General features: G+C 46.2%; 4 protein-coding genes across 4 annotated transcripts; 1 reads left to right on the top strand and 3 right to left on the bottom strand.

Annotated features, from left to right (window-relative positions):
• Positions 1-2,760: 2,760 nt before the first annotated feature.
• Aspvir_005984 (uncharacterized protein) lies at positions 2,761-3,494 on the bottom strand (the record flags this gene model as incomplete). Its single annotated transcript, XM_043269194.1, has 2 exons — positions 2,761-3,063; positions 3,126-3,494. 2 exons carry the CDS (start codon positions 3,492-3,494, stop codon positions 2,761-2,763), a joined length of 672 nt encoding a protein of 223 aa, XP_043125129.1.
• Positions 3,495-6,483: 2,989 nt separating this feature from the next.
• Positions 6,484-8,011, bottom strand: Aspvir_005983 (uncharacterized protein; the record flags this gene model as incomplete). Its single annotated transcript, XM_043269193.1, has 4 exons — positions 6,484-7,242; positions 7,299-7,493; positions 7,546-7,799; positions 7,951-8,011. 4 exons carry the CDS (start codon positions 8,009-8,011, stop codon positions 6,484-6,486), a joined length of 1,269 nt encoding a protein of 422 aa, XP_043125128.1.
• Positions 8,012-9,451: 1,440 nt separating this feature from the next.
• Aspvir_005982 (putative NRPS-like protein biosynthetic cluster) lies at positions 9,452-11,257 on the top strand (the record flags this gene model as incomplete). Its single annotated transcript, XM_043269192.1, has 2 exons — positions 9,452-9,664; positions 9,713-11,257. 2 exons carry the CDS (start codon positions 9,452-9,454, stop codon positions 11,255-11,257), a joined length of 1,758 nt encoding a protein of 585 aa, XP_043125127.1.
• Positions 11,258-11,292: 35 nt separating this feature from the next.
• On the bottom strand, positions 11,293-12,985 carry Aspvir_005981 (cytochrome P450; the record flags this gene model as incomplete). The annotated part of the gene is made up of 4 exons (XM_043269191.1): positions 11,293-11,301; positions 11,357-11,712; positions 11,771-12,545; positions 12,602-12,985. 4 exons carry the CDS (start codon positions 12,983-12,985, stop codon positions 11,293-11,295), a joined length of 1,524 nt encoding a protein of 507 aa, XP_043125126.1.
• Positions 12,986-13,025: the final 40 nt, after the last annotated feature.

Below are 13,025 nucleotides of genomic sequence, written 5' to 3'. Positions count from 1 at the left end.
GTGTATTTCTGTGCTGTAACCCCCCTGTTATAAGTCTGATTCTTCCTTCCTTAACCTTCTTGTAAGACCACTACATCATGCCTACAGTGACTGCTTATAATATATTGTAGGTGGTCCGTGGCTCTGGCAGAGATATTTAAGGAACAAGGCCTGAAGAATATAATTTAGGAGGAATTCTTAGCTGATACCTACCTACTATTACTGGACTAGACCAATTACCTTAGCCTGTTTAGGGAGCTGATTAGCAAGCTAGATGGAGACCTTAAGGATAAGCTTAGTAGACTGTATGCTAACATAGTTGCTGAGGCTAGAAATAGTCTTTTATAGAAGGTGTGCTGCTTTGCTTTCCTAGGATAGAAGCCCTAATTATTAAAGGGATCTTATAATCTTTTAGCTTACTTTTCATCTTTTAATAGAAAACTTTAGAGATCAGAAATTATACTTAGCTATTTAGAACAGTGTAACTATACCTGAAGCCAGCTATCCTATACTTAAATCTATAACTCCTTTAGGTTGCAGTAGTAATCTCCTAATTCATATATAGTATAAGGAAGAAGTAGAGCTGTTAAAAGCAATAGTAGAAATAAACCTAAAAGTTATAGTGCAGGAAAATATAAGATGGGATGTACCTAATAATTAATAGACCTAGATAAATATATATTCTAGTATAGACTTAATAAACTGGTTTAAATAATCTACATAGGCATGAGACTTTACTACTCATGGACTCTCTAATAGCTAAATAAACTAGTATATTCAAATATTTAGATATAACTGTGTAGTAAAATATATTAAGATATATACTACTAGACCCCCAGCTCCCTAACTACTATTCTTCTCACCATGCCATCTAGGCACTAAGTATACTATACCAACACTCTCTAAGCCTCCTTAGATGAGAATGCTCTCTTATCATAGTCTAATTACATAATATACTTACCCTTGGCCACTGCCTTGACTGCCTCCATCTAGATAGCATAGTTAAAAGCCATCCAGTTCTTGCTCATCTTCATGATAACCCAGCGCATTGGATCCTGCTAAGCGGTGACAGGCTTAAATAGATGGAAGTAGAAGAGACATTTAGTAGCAGTAGTATCCCAGTCACAACCCAGAGCCTTATATATCTCACCAAGGGACATGAGGCTGTTCTCTATTAAGGCCCAGAAGTCAGCCTATGTGGACTGGAGCAGGGCCTTAATAGTTATATCTTCCGCCACATATAAATAGTACAGCAGGAAGTTAGCACAGTTCCTATTAATAAGCTGCAGGTTATTGAAGGTGATGTTATACCCTGTTATAAGATTATTATAGATTACATCCCGTGCGCTGCTAAGGTGAGCCAGGAGGAGAGAGTAGGCTGTCTAGAACATGATTAGGGCCATTACCCCTGTGGATCTGGCCAGCTTGTTAATGCCCAGGGATGTGTTAATCTTTGTAACCTCAGTGCTAGACAGCTTTGGTTAGTTAACTATCAATGGGAAGTTAAAGTAATGGTTTTAAAGAAGGCAGATCTAGTAGTTAAGCTAGGGCTGCTTCAGTGTGCCTAGGAAGTGAGTGATAAAGTCTTTAAAAGGGGTTGGCTGCTGGATAGGCTGGTTCTGATTAAGGGCTTAGAATTAGTTATTAAAAATATAAAGAAGTATCCCATTATAGGATAAATAGTGTAAGTTAATAACTAGGTCATGTATGCCCTCTAAGTTCTTAAGTAATGTGTACCACATGAATAGCTTAGCTAGATTAAATAGTGTTTACTACTTAGCTTCTAATATGCTCTGCTTTTCTTCCTTTGTATAGTATGATCAATAGGTAAGATTAAGAAGGGGGTGCTTAAGCATAACTTAGACTAGTATCTATAGGTTCTTAGTGTTGGTCTGGATATACAGAGTGTGTAAGATCTAGTTATTCTTCATCAGCTGAGTCATTAGATAGATCTAACAATCAAAGTCTAAGTCATCAGGTAGTATATGAACAGCCATTAGCTGCCAGAACCAGTCTTGCTTCTTTCCTTGTGTGAAGAATTTAATCTAGCCAGGGCTGTAAGGATAGATGTCCTCCACATTGTTCTTGGAGACACTGATTTAGATGAGGCATTTATATAAAGCTTCCGGTGGCTGGAACACCACTTACTGGACAGTTTTAGTAGCAGTGCTATCAGCATTTGGTTAGTCCTTGACCATCAGCGCGGCTTGTTCCCGCAACGTGGAGCTGGATAGGATATTGTTGATCTGTATTCTGTATCCGCGCCGACGAAGCATACTGCCTAGGTTTAATGCGGAGATGGAATCACCCCCCAGAGCATGAAAGGTAGAATTGGCGTGGATCTCCTTGACCAGTGTGTCAAACAGAGCAGACTATAGAGACTGTAATTCCTGCTCTGCTTCTGACTTTATCTCCAACATTTCAGAATGGGGTAGGTAGCCTTTTAGTACGCTGTTAGCCATGCCTTTAACCAGAGCCATAAGTTGCTTCTGATTGATTTTCCCCCAAAGTAAGACTCGGGAGCTTTGAGATAGGAAGCTATATTATAGGGACTATATACTACAGCAGAGTAGTTAGTTGTGCTTTAATTTACTTAACCTCTGGCAATTATCTTAGGGGCAGGAGCAGGTCTTCTTCCCCTATCTCCTCACCTAGTATCTGGACTGATATAGAACAGAATGCAATGAGCTACTTTTTCTTAAGGACCATTGCAGTAATGACAGCACACTAGCTAAATACATTCGCCTACATGATAACGCTCTCGATTTCGCCAAGTTCCATTTAGTGGCTGTTGATTTTGACCTGGTCGTCTTTTCGTCCAAATAGCTCAATTTCCCCGTTGGGCAGCAATCGAGCAAGGTCTCCAGTACAATAGAACCTTTGTTTGGAATTATCACCCTGGAAGGCCTTGTTCGTCGCCTCAGGGCGATTCAAGTAACCTCTAGCCAGCTGGGGACCGCTGATGCAGAGCTCCCCAACGCTGCCAGAGGGCAGTTCCTCCATTGTGTCTGGGTCAAGGATTAGTGCAGTGGTGTTAGGGAATGGCCTGCTGATATTACAAATGTTCATATCCAGGGTGATAACCTAGGTTATAATATAGATTATTGCCTCTGTGGGGCTATAGGAGGTGTAGACTTTGATTATACTGCCATGGTGACCTGTGTTATTTCTTTGACATATTGCTTGCGAGACTCACCCACCAACTGATGAGATGGTGTCCTGGCCAAGGCGGCAAATTCCAGAGTCTCATTAATGGTCAAATGTGGGAAATATTTATCCACCTCCTGGTTGTAGACACACTCGCCCTTAAACTCTCTGTGCATCTTCTTCATGGGAATTCTGTTGTAGTGCATGACCAAGTCTGGATGCAACTCAAGCCCATGTAATTCACCACAGACTGTCTTCTGGAACGTTGAGCAGCCGCTGCCTGGTTGACTGAGGACCATGAGCATCTCACCGCTCCTCAGCACACCATCAAAATTATGCAGAATCTGCCTCTTGGGTGCTGAATGCATGATCCCTTGGTATATGTCCAGACAGAATAGAGCCAGCAGAGCTGAGTCAACTATTTCCTAAAGCTGCAGCGCTGCACTGGACCTGGAGACATTAAGGTTTTTAAAGACCACACCTGCATACTTGCACAAGATGCCTTCCTCATTAAGCTGGTTGAGCTTGGTATGAGCCTATTTATATGGGTTGAACTCCTTCCTAGTTGGGTTAAGTGCTGGGTTATCTTCTGTAATTATATCCAGCGCCACCCCTTGGCTTTCTCTCTGTCGACCTGGGGTAGAAACAGTGGAGGAGATCTGTAAAATAGTATTAAGGCTAAAGCTAGTCATAGATCTTGAAACCTAGCTGACAGTCTCTAGATCTGAATAGTCTGGGAAAGACCCTGTTAAAGAGCGCTCACTTATGGCCATTTCTTCAGTATACTGAGATAGTAACATTGTAAAATCCCTTTTAGTATAAGTTGAGGTTATTTAGAGTTAAACAAAATAGGACACCCTTCCTGTAGGACAGACTATATTCTAAATTATTTTACATTCCTTATGGTATGTTTTCTCCGCCCCATTTATAGACTACAGCAAAACCCTTGTAACCCTCTTAGAAGGCAAATCAGCCCTACACAGCAGCACCCACTGAAGAACTGTGTTATTGTAGAGGAACATTCATTCATCGTCCTGTTGTCCTATGTTAAGGGTTCGATGGAGAAATTACTAAACTTTAGCAGCCATCTCTAATTATTTGATAAGCCCTGTACCCCAGCCCCGGAATTCCATAATCCCCATCTTCCGAGCGCCGTTTGGTGGAGACAAGGTCGATCGCTGGCTCTGGTTCAAAACCGCCAATGACTTTCCAACTACTGGCTTTATGTGCATTTGACTTTAACGATAGTTGCCACATGGTACCATGGAACAGGGGGCTGCTTGTCTGGTCGTGACTGAAAGCTATGGCAAGTGGCTCCTTGCTAATCTGCCCGCCATGCTCTATCATGCTTTACTAATTAGGACACAGAGTCTTGCTTACCTGTCTGCCCTGTGACTATGGATTGTTTATCTCTTAGCAGTTTTAATCTCTGTTAAACAACCTACTCATATTATCAAGGAAGCTCTAAAGTTATTAAGGTAGCTAAGTAATATCTAGTTTCTCTTCTAAACTCTGTGTGGAATACTTTTTAACTCTAAGTCTTAGCCAGGCCCTTGATATAGCAACCTGCGGTGGTAACCTGTCCCTTTACAGGTTATTCTCCAATTCTACCACACGGATTAAAATAGAAGAAAATAAATATTATGTAGGGTTAAATTTTCTTCTCTACCTTTTGGGAAATATATCTCTTATGTTTATATTAACAGACTCCTACTTCTTCCTCATGGCGTTTCCTGCTTTAGAGAAAAGATAATATTATTATGATGGTAACAGTCTCTCTTTCCTTACAATAGTGCTCCCCCTTCTTATCTATATGGTTGCCGCCCACCCAGACACTGATTTTCATTGAAGGTCGGCATGGGAGGGTTTTATCACCAAAATGCTGACACTTGCCTTAGCGATATGGTGATCAGAAAGGCAAGGCTTGTCAAGGGTTGGTCTCAGAATACGGAGGTCATCATGACCTCTAGTATATAAGAACCATCCCCTTACTGTTCTAACCATCCTCTCTCCTAACTTCTTCTTTCCCCCCTAATCCCCCCAAATATTCTACACCATTCCAGTTACTACCGTTGTTTCATCTACCTAGATAGCTATTACCTACCCCCCCCAACCCGCCCCCGCCCTCCCTCTTTTTCCCCTATTAGAAATTACAGCTACGCCTCCCCTTTCCTCTTATCTCTACTTTATAGTTTCCTTTCTAGCTGTTAGCCTTAACTAGTTATTAAGCTAGCTAAGCTAATTATATAGTCCCACTTTTTAGCTTCTAGTAAATTTATCTAGATTATAGGGGAAAAAAAGGTGCATTATCTATTTATCCTTAATTTATAGAGTTGCATTTTGGTGTGAGTTCGGGCGAGTTCAAGCCTAGTTGGCACCGAACCGCTGCGATTTCAGGTTCAAATTTTAGTACCCGGAGCCAAACCGGATCCAATCCGGGTTGGTGGCGGTTTCACCGCAAAAACCCACCGCTAGGCCTAGCTAGGCCTATACTAACTAACCATGGTTAGATTCGGTTTGGTTTCGGGTTGGATAAACCGCGAATTTTAACTATTTTAATGTTACCATTCCACCCGGGGCCTCCTATCAAACATGCTTATATAAAATTATGATTTTTATATGAAATCTATGGTAATTATCATCATACTAATCTAGATCTAAAATATCGATTCGATATCTATAGGGTTGAATGGGTTGCGGTTAAAAATCATTCAAAAGGTAATCTGGTTCTCGGGCCTTGGTGCCCTTATATATATATCTCTGCACTACTTTTATACAAATCTATAATAGAGATGATTTCCCCTTATATCTCACCAACCACTAGGTATTTTTAATCAATATTTATATATTTAGATAGCCTGAATTAGGGGCTATCTAATGATACTAATATTATTAGTGAAAATCATAGAAACTAGTGGTTACTAAGTAAAATGGTGGGTTGGTTAAACCAAATAGTTAAACCTGCAAAAACTGTAACTAATAGTTTTAACTAAACCTAAATTAGGCCTGGGGTAGGGAAACTGAACCTGAAGTGATTCCCTAGGCTAGGCCCTGAAGTCACCTGGCGGGTCTTGATGGTTGACTATAGATTATGTCGTTGTGTGTCTACAATAGATGTCTAGTTGAACAACATGTATATAAAAAAGCAGAGAAGACTTGGTAGAGCTCTAAATCAACCTAGATAAGATCGCCTTAATAAAACAGAAAAATAGAGCTCTGTAATATCAAAGAAGAGCTTTAAAAGTCCGATATGACTGCTGGGAAGTTGAAGCAAGATGCCGTCCTGGGCATAGATCATTGGATTCTAATGCAGCCTGGTTCCGGATGTGTTCATGCATATCATAACTAGGTACTCCGTCAGCTATGATCCCTTAGTTTAGGTAAGGCAAACACGAACTCGTTAATCTCCTCAATAGTCAGTTTCTGATCCTCGTCGGCCACTGCGTACCATCTGCTACCCTTTTGACTAGAGAAGCCAATTCTCTCTGAAATATTCTCTCTTGCTCGGGCGCTTGCTGCTTGCACCTTGCTAGCCCGAGGTTTGCGAACTTTCTCGTAGAGCCGCAAGCCGGAATGTATATCATTCGTATACAGATACGACCGTCCGAAGATAATGCCAAGAGCTGCGGCATCCTCAATTGCCTGACATGCACCCTGGCTCTGATCTGGAAGCATAGGATGTGCAGCATCTCCTAGAATACAGGCACGACCTCTGCTCCAATACGGGTAGGGGTCATGAACGAAGAGCCGCCAAGGTCGAACGTCGACTGGATCAGCGTGGCTAAATAGCGCATGCAAGGCAGGATCGAGTGTGGGAAACGGTGCGAGCAGCTGTCTGCTGTCGCCAGCAAAATCCCAACCCTCCTCTATCTCCTCATCCTTTTCATTCGGAGAAGTAGGGAAAAATATATAAAAGGAGTGGATTTCGCCTTCACGGCAAGGAGCGAAGACAATCTTCTCCAGCCCCTGCCCGCCCCAGTACTCCAGGGCATCATTCTGGGACATGTCTGCAAGCCCAAGCCTACGGATATCGGCTGTCTGGACAACGCAATGATAGCAAGTAGATGTAGCTCGTTTGCGTTGAGGATATATCCCAAGTGCTCGGCGGACGGATGACTAGGCACATATGTGTTACTGAATAAGTGAGACCACCATATGGACGGCTGACGTACCCCGACGCCATCGGCGCCAATAATCAGGTCATGCCTGACAGTCACCTTGTTTTGGAAACTGACCGTTCCACTTGCATGATCGACTGAATCACAGCTGTGATAGCGTTCCAACAAAGCGGGTTCGCCCAATCCTGGTCCAGTGGCTGATTCCATCAGCATTGCATGCATATCAACTCGGAAGAAATTATAGTATTCCTGGCCCGTCAGTATGGATAGACGGTACTATAATGAGCCCAGAGCGACGCACATAGCCCCATTTGCCCGTATATTCCGACAGATCGTAGATACCCTGTATTTCTCCGCTGTTGAGAGCATGTTGAATCAACTTTCGAATGTTACATGGTCTCCCGCGGGAGATATCCACATTCCACTCGCTTAGCCATTTAGTTCCATTTGCACCGCAGCTAATAGAAGCTCCTAAACTGCCGGAGTAATCTCCTCGTTCGTAGATTGTTACTCTGTGACCTGCCCGACGAAGAGATGTTGCGGCAGCGAGGCCCCCTGGAATCCCTAGTCAACTACCTGACCCATCAAGTCTTGGTGTGGAGGGTTGTTTGGGGGGGGGTGTTGGCTTTTTTTTTGGGGGKGGTGGGTGCGGGTGGTGGTGGGAAGATTGAGGCACAGACAGAATGGAGGCATGTTAATCACTTACCAATCCCACCGCCAATGATAGCCACACTCAACTGGCGCCACTGTTGTGATCCAGCAGTCATGTCGGGTGTTATTTAGTTGAAACGGAAGAATGAAGGTCAAGGTGCGAACTTTGGCGGGTATTTGTACCAGAAGGCATAATTCTGGTATCAGTATAGCGGAAAAGGCTGATTATCGACAGGCAGTGTCTGTTGGTCACCTTACATATGGGCTGCGCATTAGGTTAGCAAACACACTGAGTACCGTTGCCTTTGCTATACCATATGAGTGCTGTTTTACGCCACCCGCGTTCTGCAAGCAGTCTAGAACTGTGTCATTCAGTGTGGATTGTGAACTGCCTCCCTAAGGTCAGTAGCTTAGTGACAACTTCAGTAGTTGGTGTTAGTCTTGATTTCTACCCCTGCGACGCAGATGAGAATGGTTGCTGTACAACAAAGAGAGCAACCGTCCGATTGGGGCCCTATCTGCCCCTAACATGGTTGCCCTTCCTGCTCAGACTCCTCATAGTGGGTCGAGAGACAAATATGCATTTAGGTAGTGTAACCCCAGCTTACATGATATTTTCCAGGAGAACTTAGCTGCCTGAAGTCGCGTCAGCGTGGTATCAAACGCAATTATCGACCCACGAGCGAAGGCTATTTGGTGATCGAGTAGATTGATATCCGGAAGATTATAGCCAGCTGGTGGAGGTATGCTTTGTGCTTGAGACAGAACCACCGGCTTTAGAATATCGGGCGAGCAACTGTAGATGCTTGCAGCATCTTCACTACCAAGTGCAGAGCCATAGAACGACATTTCTGTTCATAGGAGCTATAGGAGAGCTTGTAGGACAGATCAGAACTTGGAGGAGACAAGGCCGTTGTAGATATCAAGCGTAACAGGCTGCCACTGTGATCAGCACTAAACTTCCCAAGTAAGCCAGTTCATACGGCGTGTAGATAATTATGACTTTGCTTTTGTCTCACTCGGCAGAACAGCGCATATCTCTCTCACTATTGCCACCTGAATAACCCCAGGTTACCACTACACCCTTCAATTTCTGCACAGTAATATGCTAATACTTTTTAACCCGCTAACAAAAGCCTGCAACCTCCCTGTTTTGTTTGATGGATTCTGGAATAACGGTCTTAGAGGAACTACTGCGAGCTATGAGCCGTACAACGTTCCACGACCATTATGAACTCTACCCTTTAATCGGATCTTCTCGAGGCATGTACATACCGTAGGAGTGTTGTATCGTATCTTGATGGATGTTATCTATCGTACCTGGTTTTAAGGATGGGTTCACCGACCTAGCTCGGAAGCGTTGCTGGCATCGCCGCTAGTTATACAGAAAAATTGGTTCAATAAGCACAATTCTCGAGTGTACTGTGGCGGCCAAAATAAGGGGTGGGCTCCGCAGATATATATGGCCCCCTCACTTCAAGAAACGTATAAGAACCGTCTCTTTGATTCCTTCGTTCTCTGTTTACTATCCAGCCAGTTATCTATTGTCGCATACAATGTCCGATTCCGACTCCTACGACCTCGTCAGCTTTGCCTTCAACGGCCCATTCGTGCACAGCGAACGACCACCCATCTTCATAGATGGCAGGAACCCTTCTCGCGTGCTCAGTGCAGGGCCGTTTAAGCGACTCGTCTGCGCGCTGATTGCCGGGTTCAAGGCTCATCATGTTCAGGCAGGCGACTGCGTGCTTGTTCAAATGGACAATTATGTACAACTACCCTGACCTCTGAATGAAGGCTCATCTGATGGATTCTAGATCCTTCATTCCGCCGTCTATCTTGCAATCATTGGTGCTGGGGGCGTCTATATGGGCTGTAGCCCCACGTCTTCACGCCACGAGCTCGAGCATTTTGTGAAGCTGTCTGATCCTCGAATCATTGTGACGGCAGGGAGCACACTCTCCATGGTTCGAGGCGTTTGCGAATCTTCCTCTCCGCCGCGTCAAATCTGCCTTGTCACCGAGACTGCTATCGATGAGCTCATCACTTTCGCAAATGAAGATACCAACCACCCTCTGCCTTCGGCAAACAAAGAAAGCATAACAACTGAGTCAGTGTCGGAGTACGACCTCACTGCACTAGTAACCCACGGATCAACCCCCTGGCTTCGTATCCCCACAGTCGAACTGGCCAAATCGACACCAGCAGCAATGTTCACCACCAGCGGTACAAGCGGGCTCCCCAAAGCGGCGATTCGGACGCACCATACCATCATTTCGCACCACCTTACCGTCCATTACCCACCTCCTTACATCTCCAACCAAGGTCTAGACGCAAATCCAAGCTCAATTCGCCGCCTCCTTGCTCTCCCTGCCTACCATTCCTTCGGCGACTTTTGGAATAACCTCTTCCCCTTGCGCTACGGTGAGCCGCTGTACATTCTACCGCGATTCGACCTCGCCGAGTTCGTTGCGGCTGTTGAGCGGTTCCATATAACCGAGACCTATCTCGTCCCGGTGGCCGTGCAGATGATCGCTCAGGCGGGCAAGTCTAATCGGCGAATCCGGGAGAGCCTCGCGTCATTACGATATATTGGAGTGTCGGGTGCGCCGGTGGACGAGGCCTCCTTGAAACGATGTGAGGAGGTCTTGCATGCAGATGCGTGTGTGAGTCAACTCTGGGGAATGACGGAGGTGGGGGTGGTTTTTCAGAATCGGTGTGGGGACCGGGCCTATCCGGGGAGTCTGGGGACTCTGCTGGAGGGGTATGAGGTGAAGCTTGTTGGTCCGACCGGGGATGACGTGGTTGGGTGGGGGAATGGAGATGCAGGGCAACCAGCGACAGGAGAACTCTACATTCGCGGACCAGGGATCTTGTCCGGATATAAAGGGCGGAGTGACGCAGTTGTGGACGAGGAGGGGTGGTTTCCCACAGGCGATATGGTCTACGAGAAAGATGGGCACTGGTTTATTGTGGGTCGCACAAAAGAGCTGATCAAGGTGAGAGGGTACTCGGTAGCGCCGGCCGAGATTGAGGCGCTTCTGCTGGAGAAAGAGGCGAGGATCGCAGACGTGGCAGTTCTAGGAGTGAAGACAGGTGATGGTGATGGAGAGGAAGTGCCCAGGGCGTACGTGGTTCGGTTGAAAAGGGAAAGCAGTAAGGGGGCAATGCAAGGGGGAGTAACCGAGGAACAGATCCGCGCGGTCGTGCAGCAACACCTGGCCAGTTATAAAGCTTTAGAAGGGGGCGTAGTCTTTGTCGATAGCATTCCCAGAACAGATATTGGGAAGCCTGCTCGGTCGAAGCTGGCTAGATTGGATCGGCAGCGTGAGGAGTTGGCAGCCTTGCTCCGGGCGAACTAGAGAGAATTTTATAGTTACTATAGACTACCTACTATTTATGTTTCCTGATCACATACGTCGCCTCATCAGCACTTTAGCCTGAGTATCCACCAAACATACCTCATCGATCATCGTATTTTCCGGTCGGGACTTTCCATCAGGCAAGCGGAATTCATAACCGACCAGCAAATGTGCCAGGATCATCTTGATCTCGTTGGCAGCAAAGAACCTACCCGGACAAGCATACTTCCCATGGCCGAAGTGAAGACTTGTTCGGTCTGTGGTGGCAAACTGATGTCTGTGTGCTTCAGCAGGGTGGGCCCTACGCCGTCGTGAGTAGCGATATCCGTCGAATTCTTGGTCATAATCTGCTTCATTTGTAATATCTGCAGCTGGTACCGCGAGATGCGTCCCTTTGGGGAGAATCGTGCCGTCTGATAGGGTGAGATCGCGCATGACGATGCGTTGGAAGCTCACTAATGGGGTTAGACGGCGCTTACTTTACGCTCCAGGGAAAGGTAGGGGACAACGAACGTAGAGCTGGCGGATTCAAGCGCTGAACCTCCTTGATGAAGCTGTCGAGGTCCCACATCTTGGTCAGAGTCGTCTTCCTGTATTCACCGCCATCTTCTGCGACGGCCTGGAGGACCTCACAACGCAAGGGGTCAACATAGTCTCCATGGACACAGAGATCGTATACAGCCTGAGTTGCCGAGGCGGTGGTTGTATGGATGGCTGCAAGACTGAGGATGAGCTGACGGTGTGCGAGTTTCTCGGGCCGGGCATCAGCCGGGTTAGCTTTATCCATCATCCACTGGAGTAGATCAGCCGGTTTCTCATTGCCTGGGTTCCCGGCTTGCTGAGCACGTCGTTCGCGAACCAGAGAGCCAATGATTCTGTTTGCCGTACCGAGACCACGGCGAATAGACCAGTAGCCAGGAATAATAGGAGCGATGAGCGGGCGCATCCAGCGTGGAAAGCGGCGGAGGATGGCCATGGTGAGGAAAACGTCCCCAGTAAAGCGAATAGAAAGATTGAGCCATTCCTCGTTACGACAGGTGGGAATCCCGACGAAGATCCGTGCGGAGACGCGAGCGACGATGCGGAGAATGACATCGTAGATACAAACAGGAGTCCAGTCGTCGACGGTGAGATTGCTGGGCAGCTCACGCGCGAGTGCAAAGTCCAGCTCGGATTTGACAGCGTGAATGAGATTCCCAAGACGGGGGGTCAGTTCACTCTGTAAAGCGTGGGTGTGTAGGATGCCTTCATCCAGGATGTCGATGGTCGAATACCTGCCGAGAAGGTTCTAATCCAGACCCAAAGGTCAATGAACAATTTGGACAGAGGAAATATAAGGGATACCTTCATATGTGCCTTGATCGCACTGAGCTGCTCATCTGGCTTGGAGTGTAGTTCGTCAACAAACCGGTTGGGAATGACCAGGATCTCGGTGTCGACGCGTGCTATCCTGAACATGCCACCTTTATATTGTCGACATCCCTGCTGGATACGATGGAGGGCCTCCTTCGAGAACCGAAGGCCGGCAAGCCAGCGCGGCTCCCAGGGAGAGCGAAAGCCTACAAGCGGAGCTTGCAGGTGAGGGGAGAAGACCAACTTCTGCAGTCTATACCCTATTACAATGCTAAGAGCAATAAGACTCAATTTCACGAGGGAACTCGACTCTTGGAGCCAGGGATTGGTGTAGTACAACTGCATGATGTTCTGTGTCTGTGGAAGGGTGTTCATGACAAAGAACTAACAAGTGCTGTGAACTATATATGTAGCA

This window comes from Aspergillus viridinutans (assembly GCF_018404265.1).
Source record: "Aspergillus viridinutans IFM 47045 DNA, scaffold_3, whole genome shotgun sequence".
Taxonomy (NCBI): Eukaryota; Fungi; Ascomycota; class Eurotiomycetes; order Eurotiales; family Aspergillaceae; genus Aspergillus; species Aspergillus viridinutans.
The sequence above is the reverse complement of the archived record's forward strand: the minus strand, read 5'-3'. Positions and strand labels throughout refer to the sequence as shown.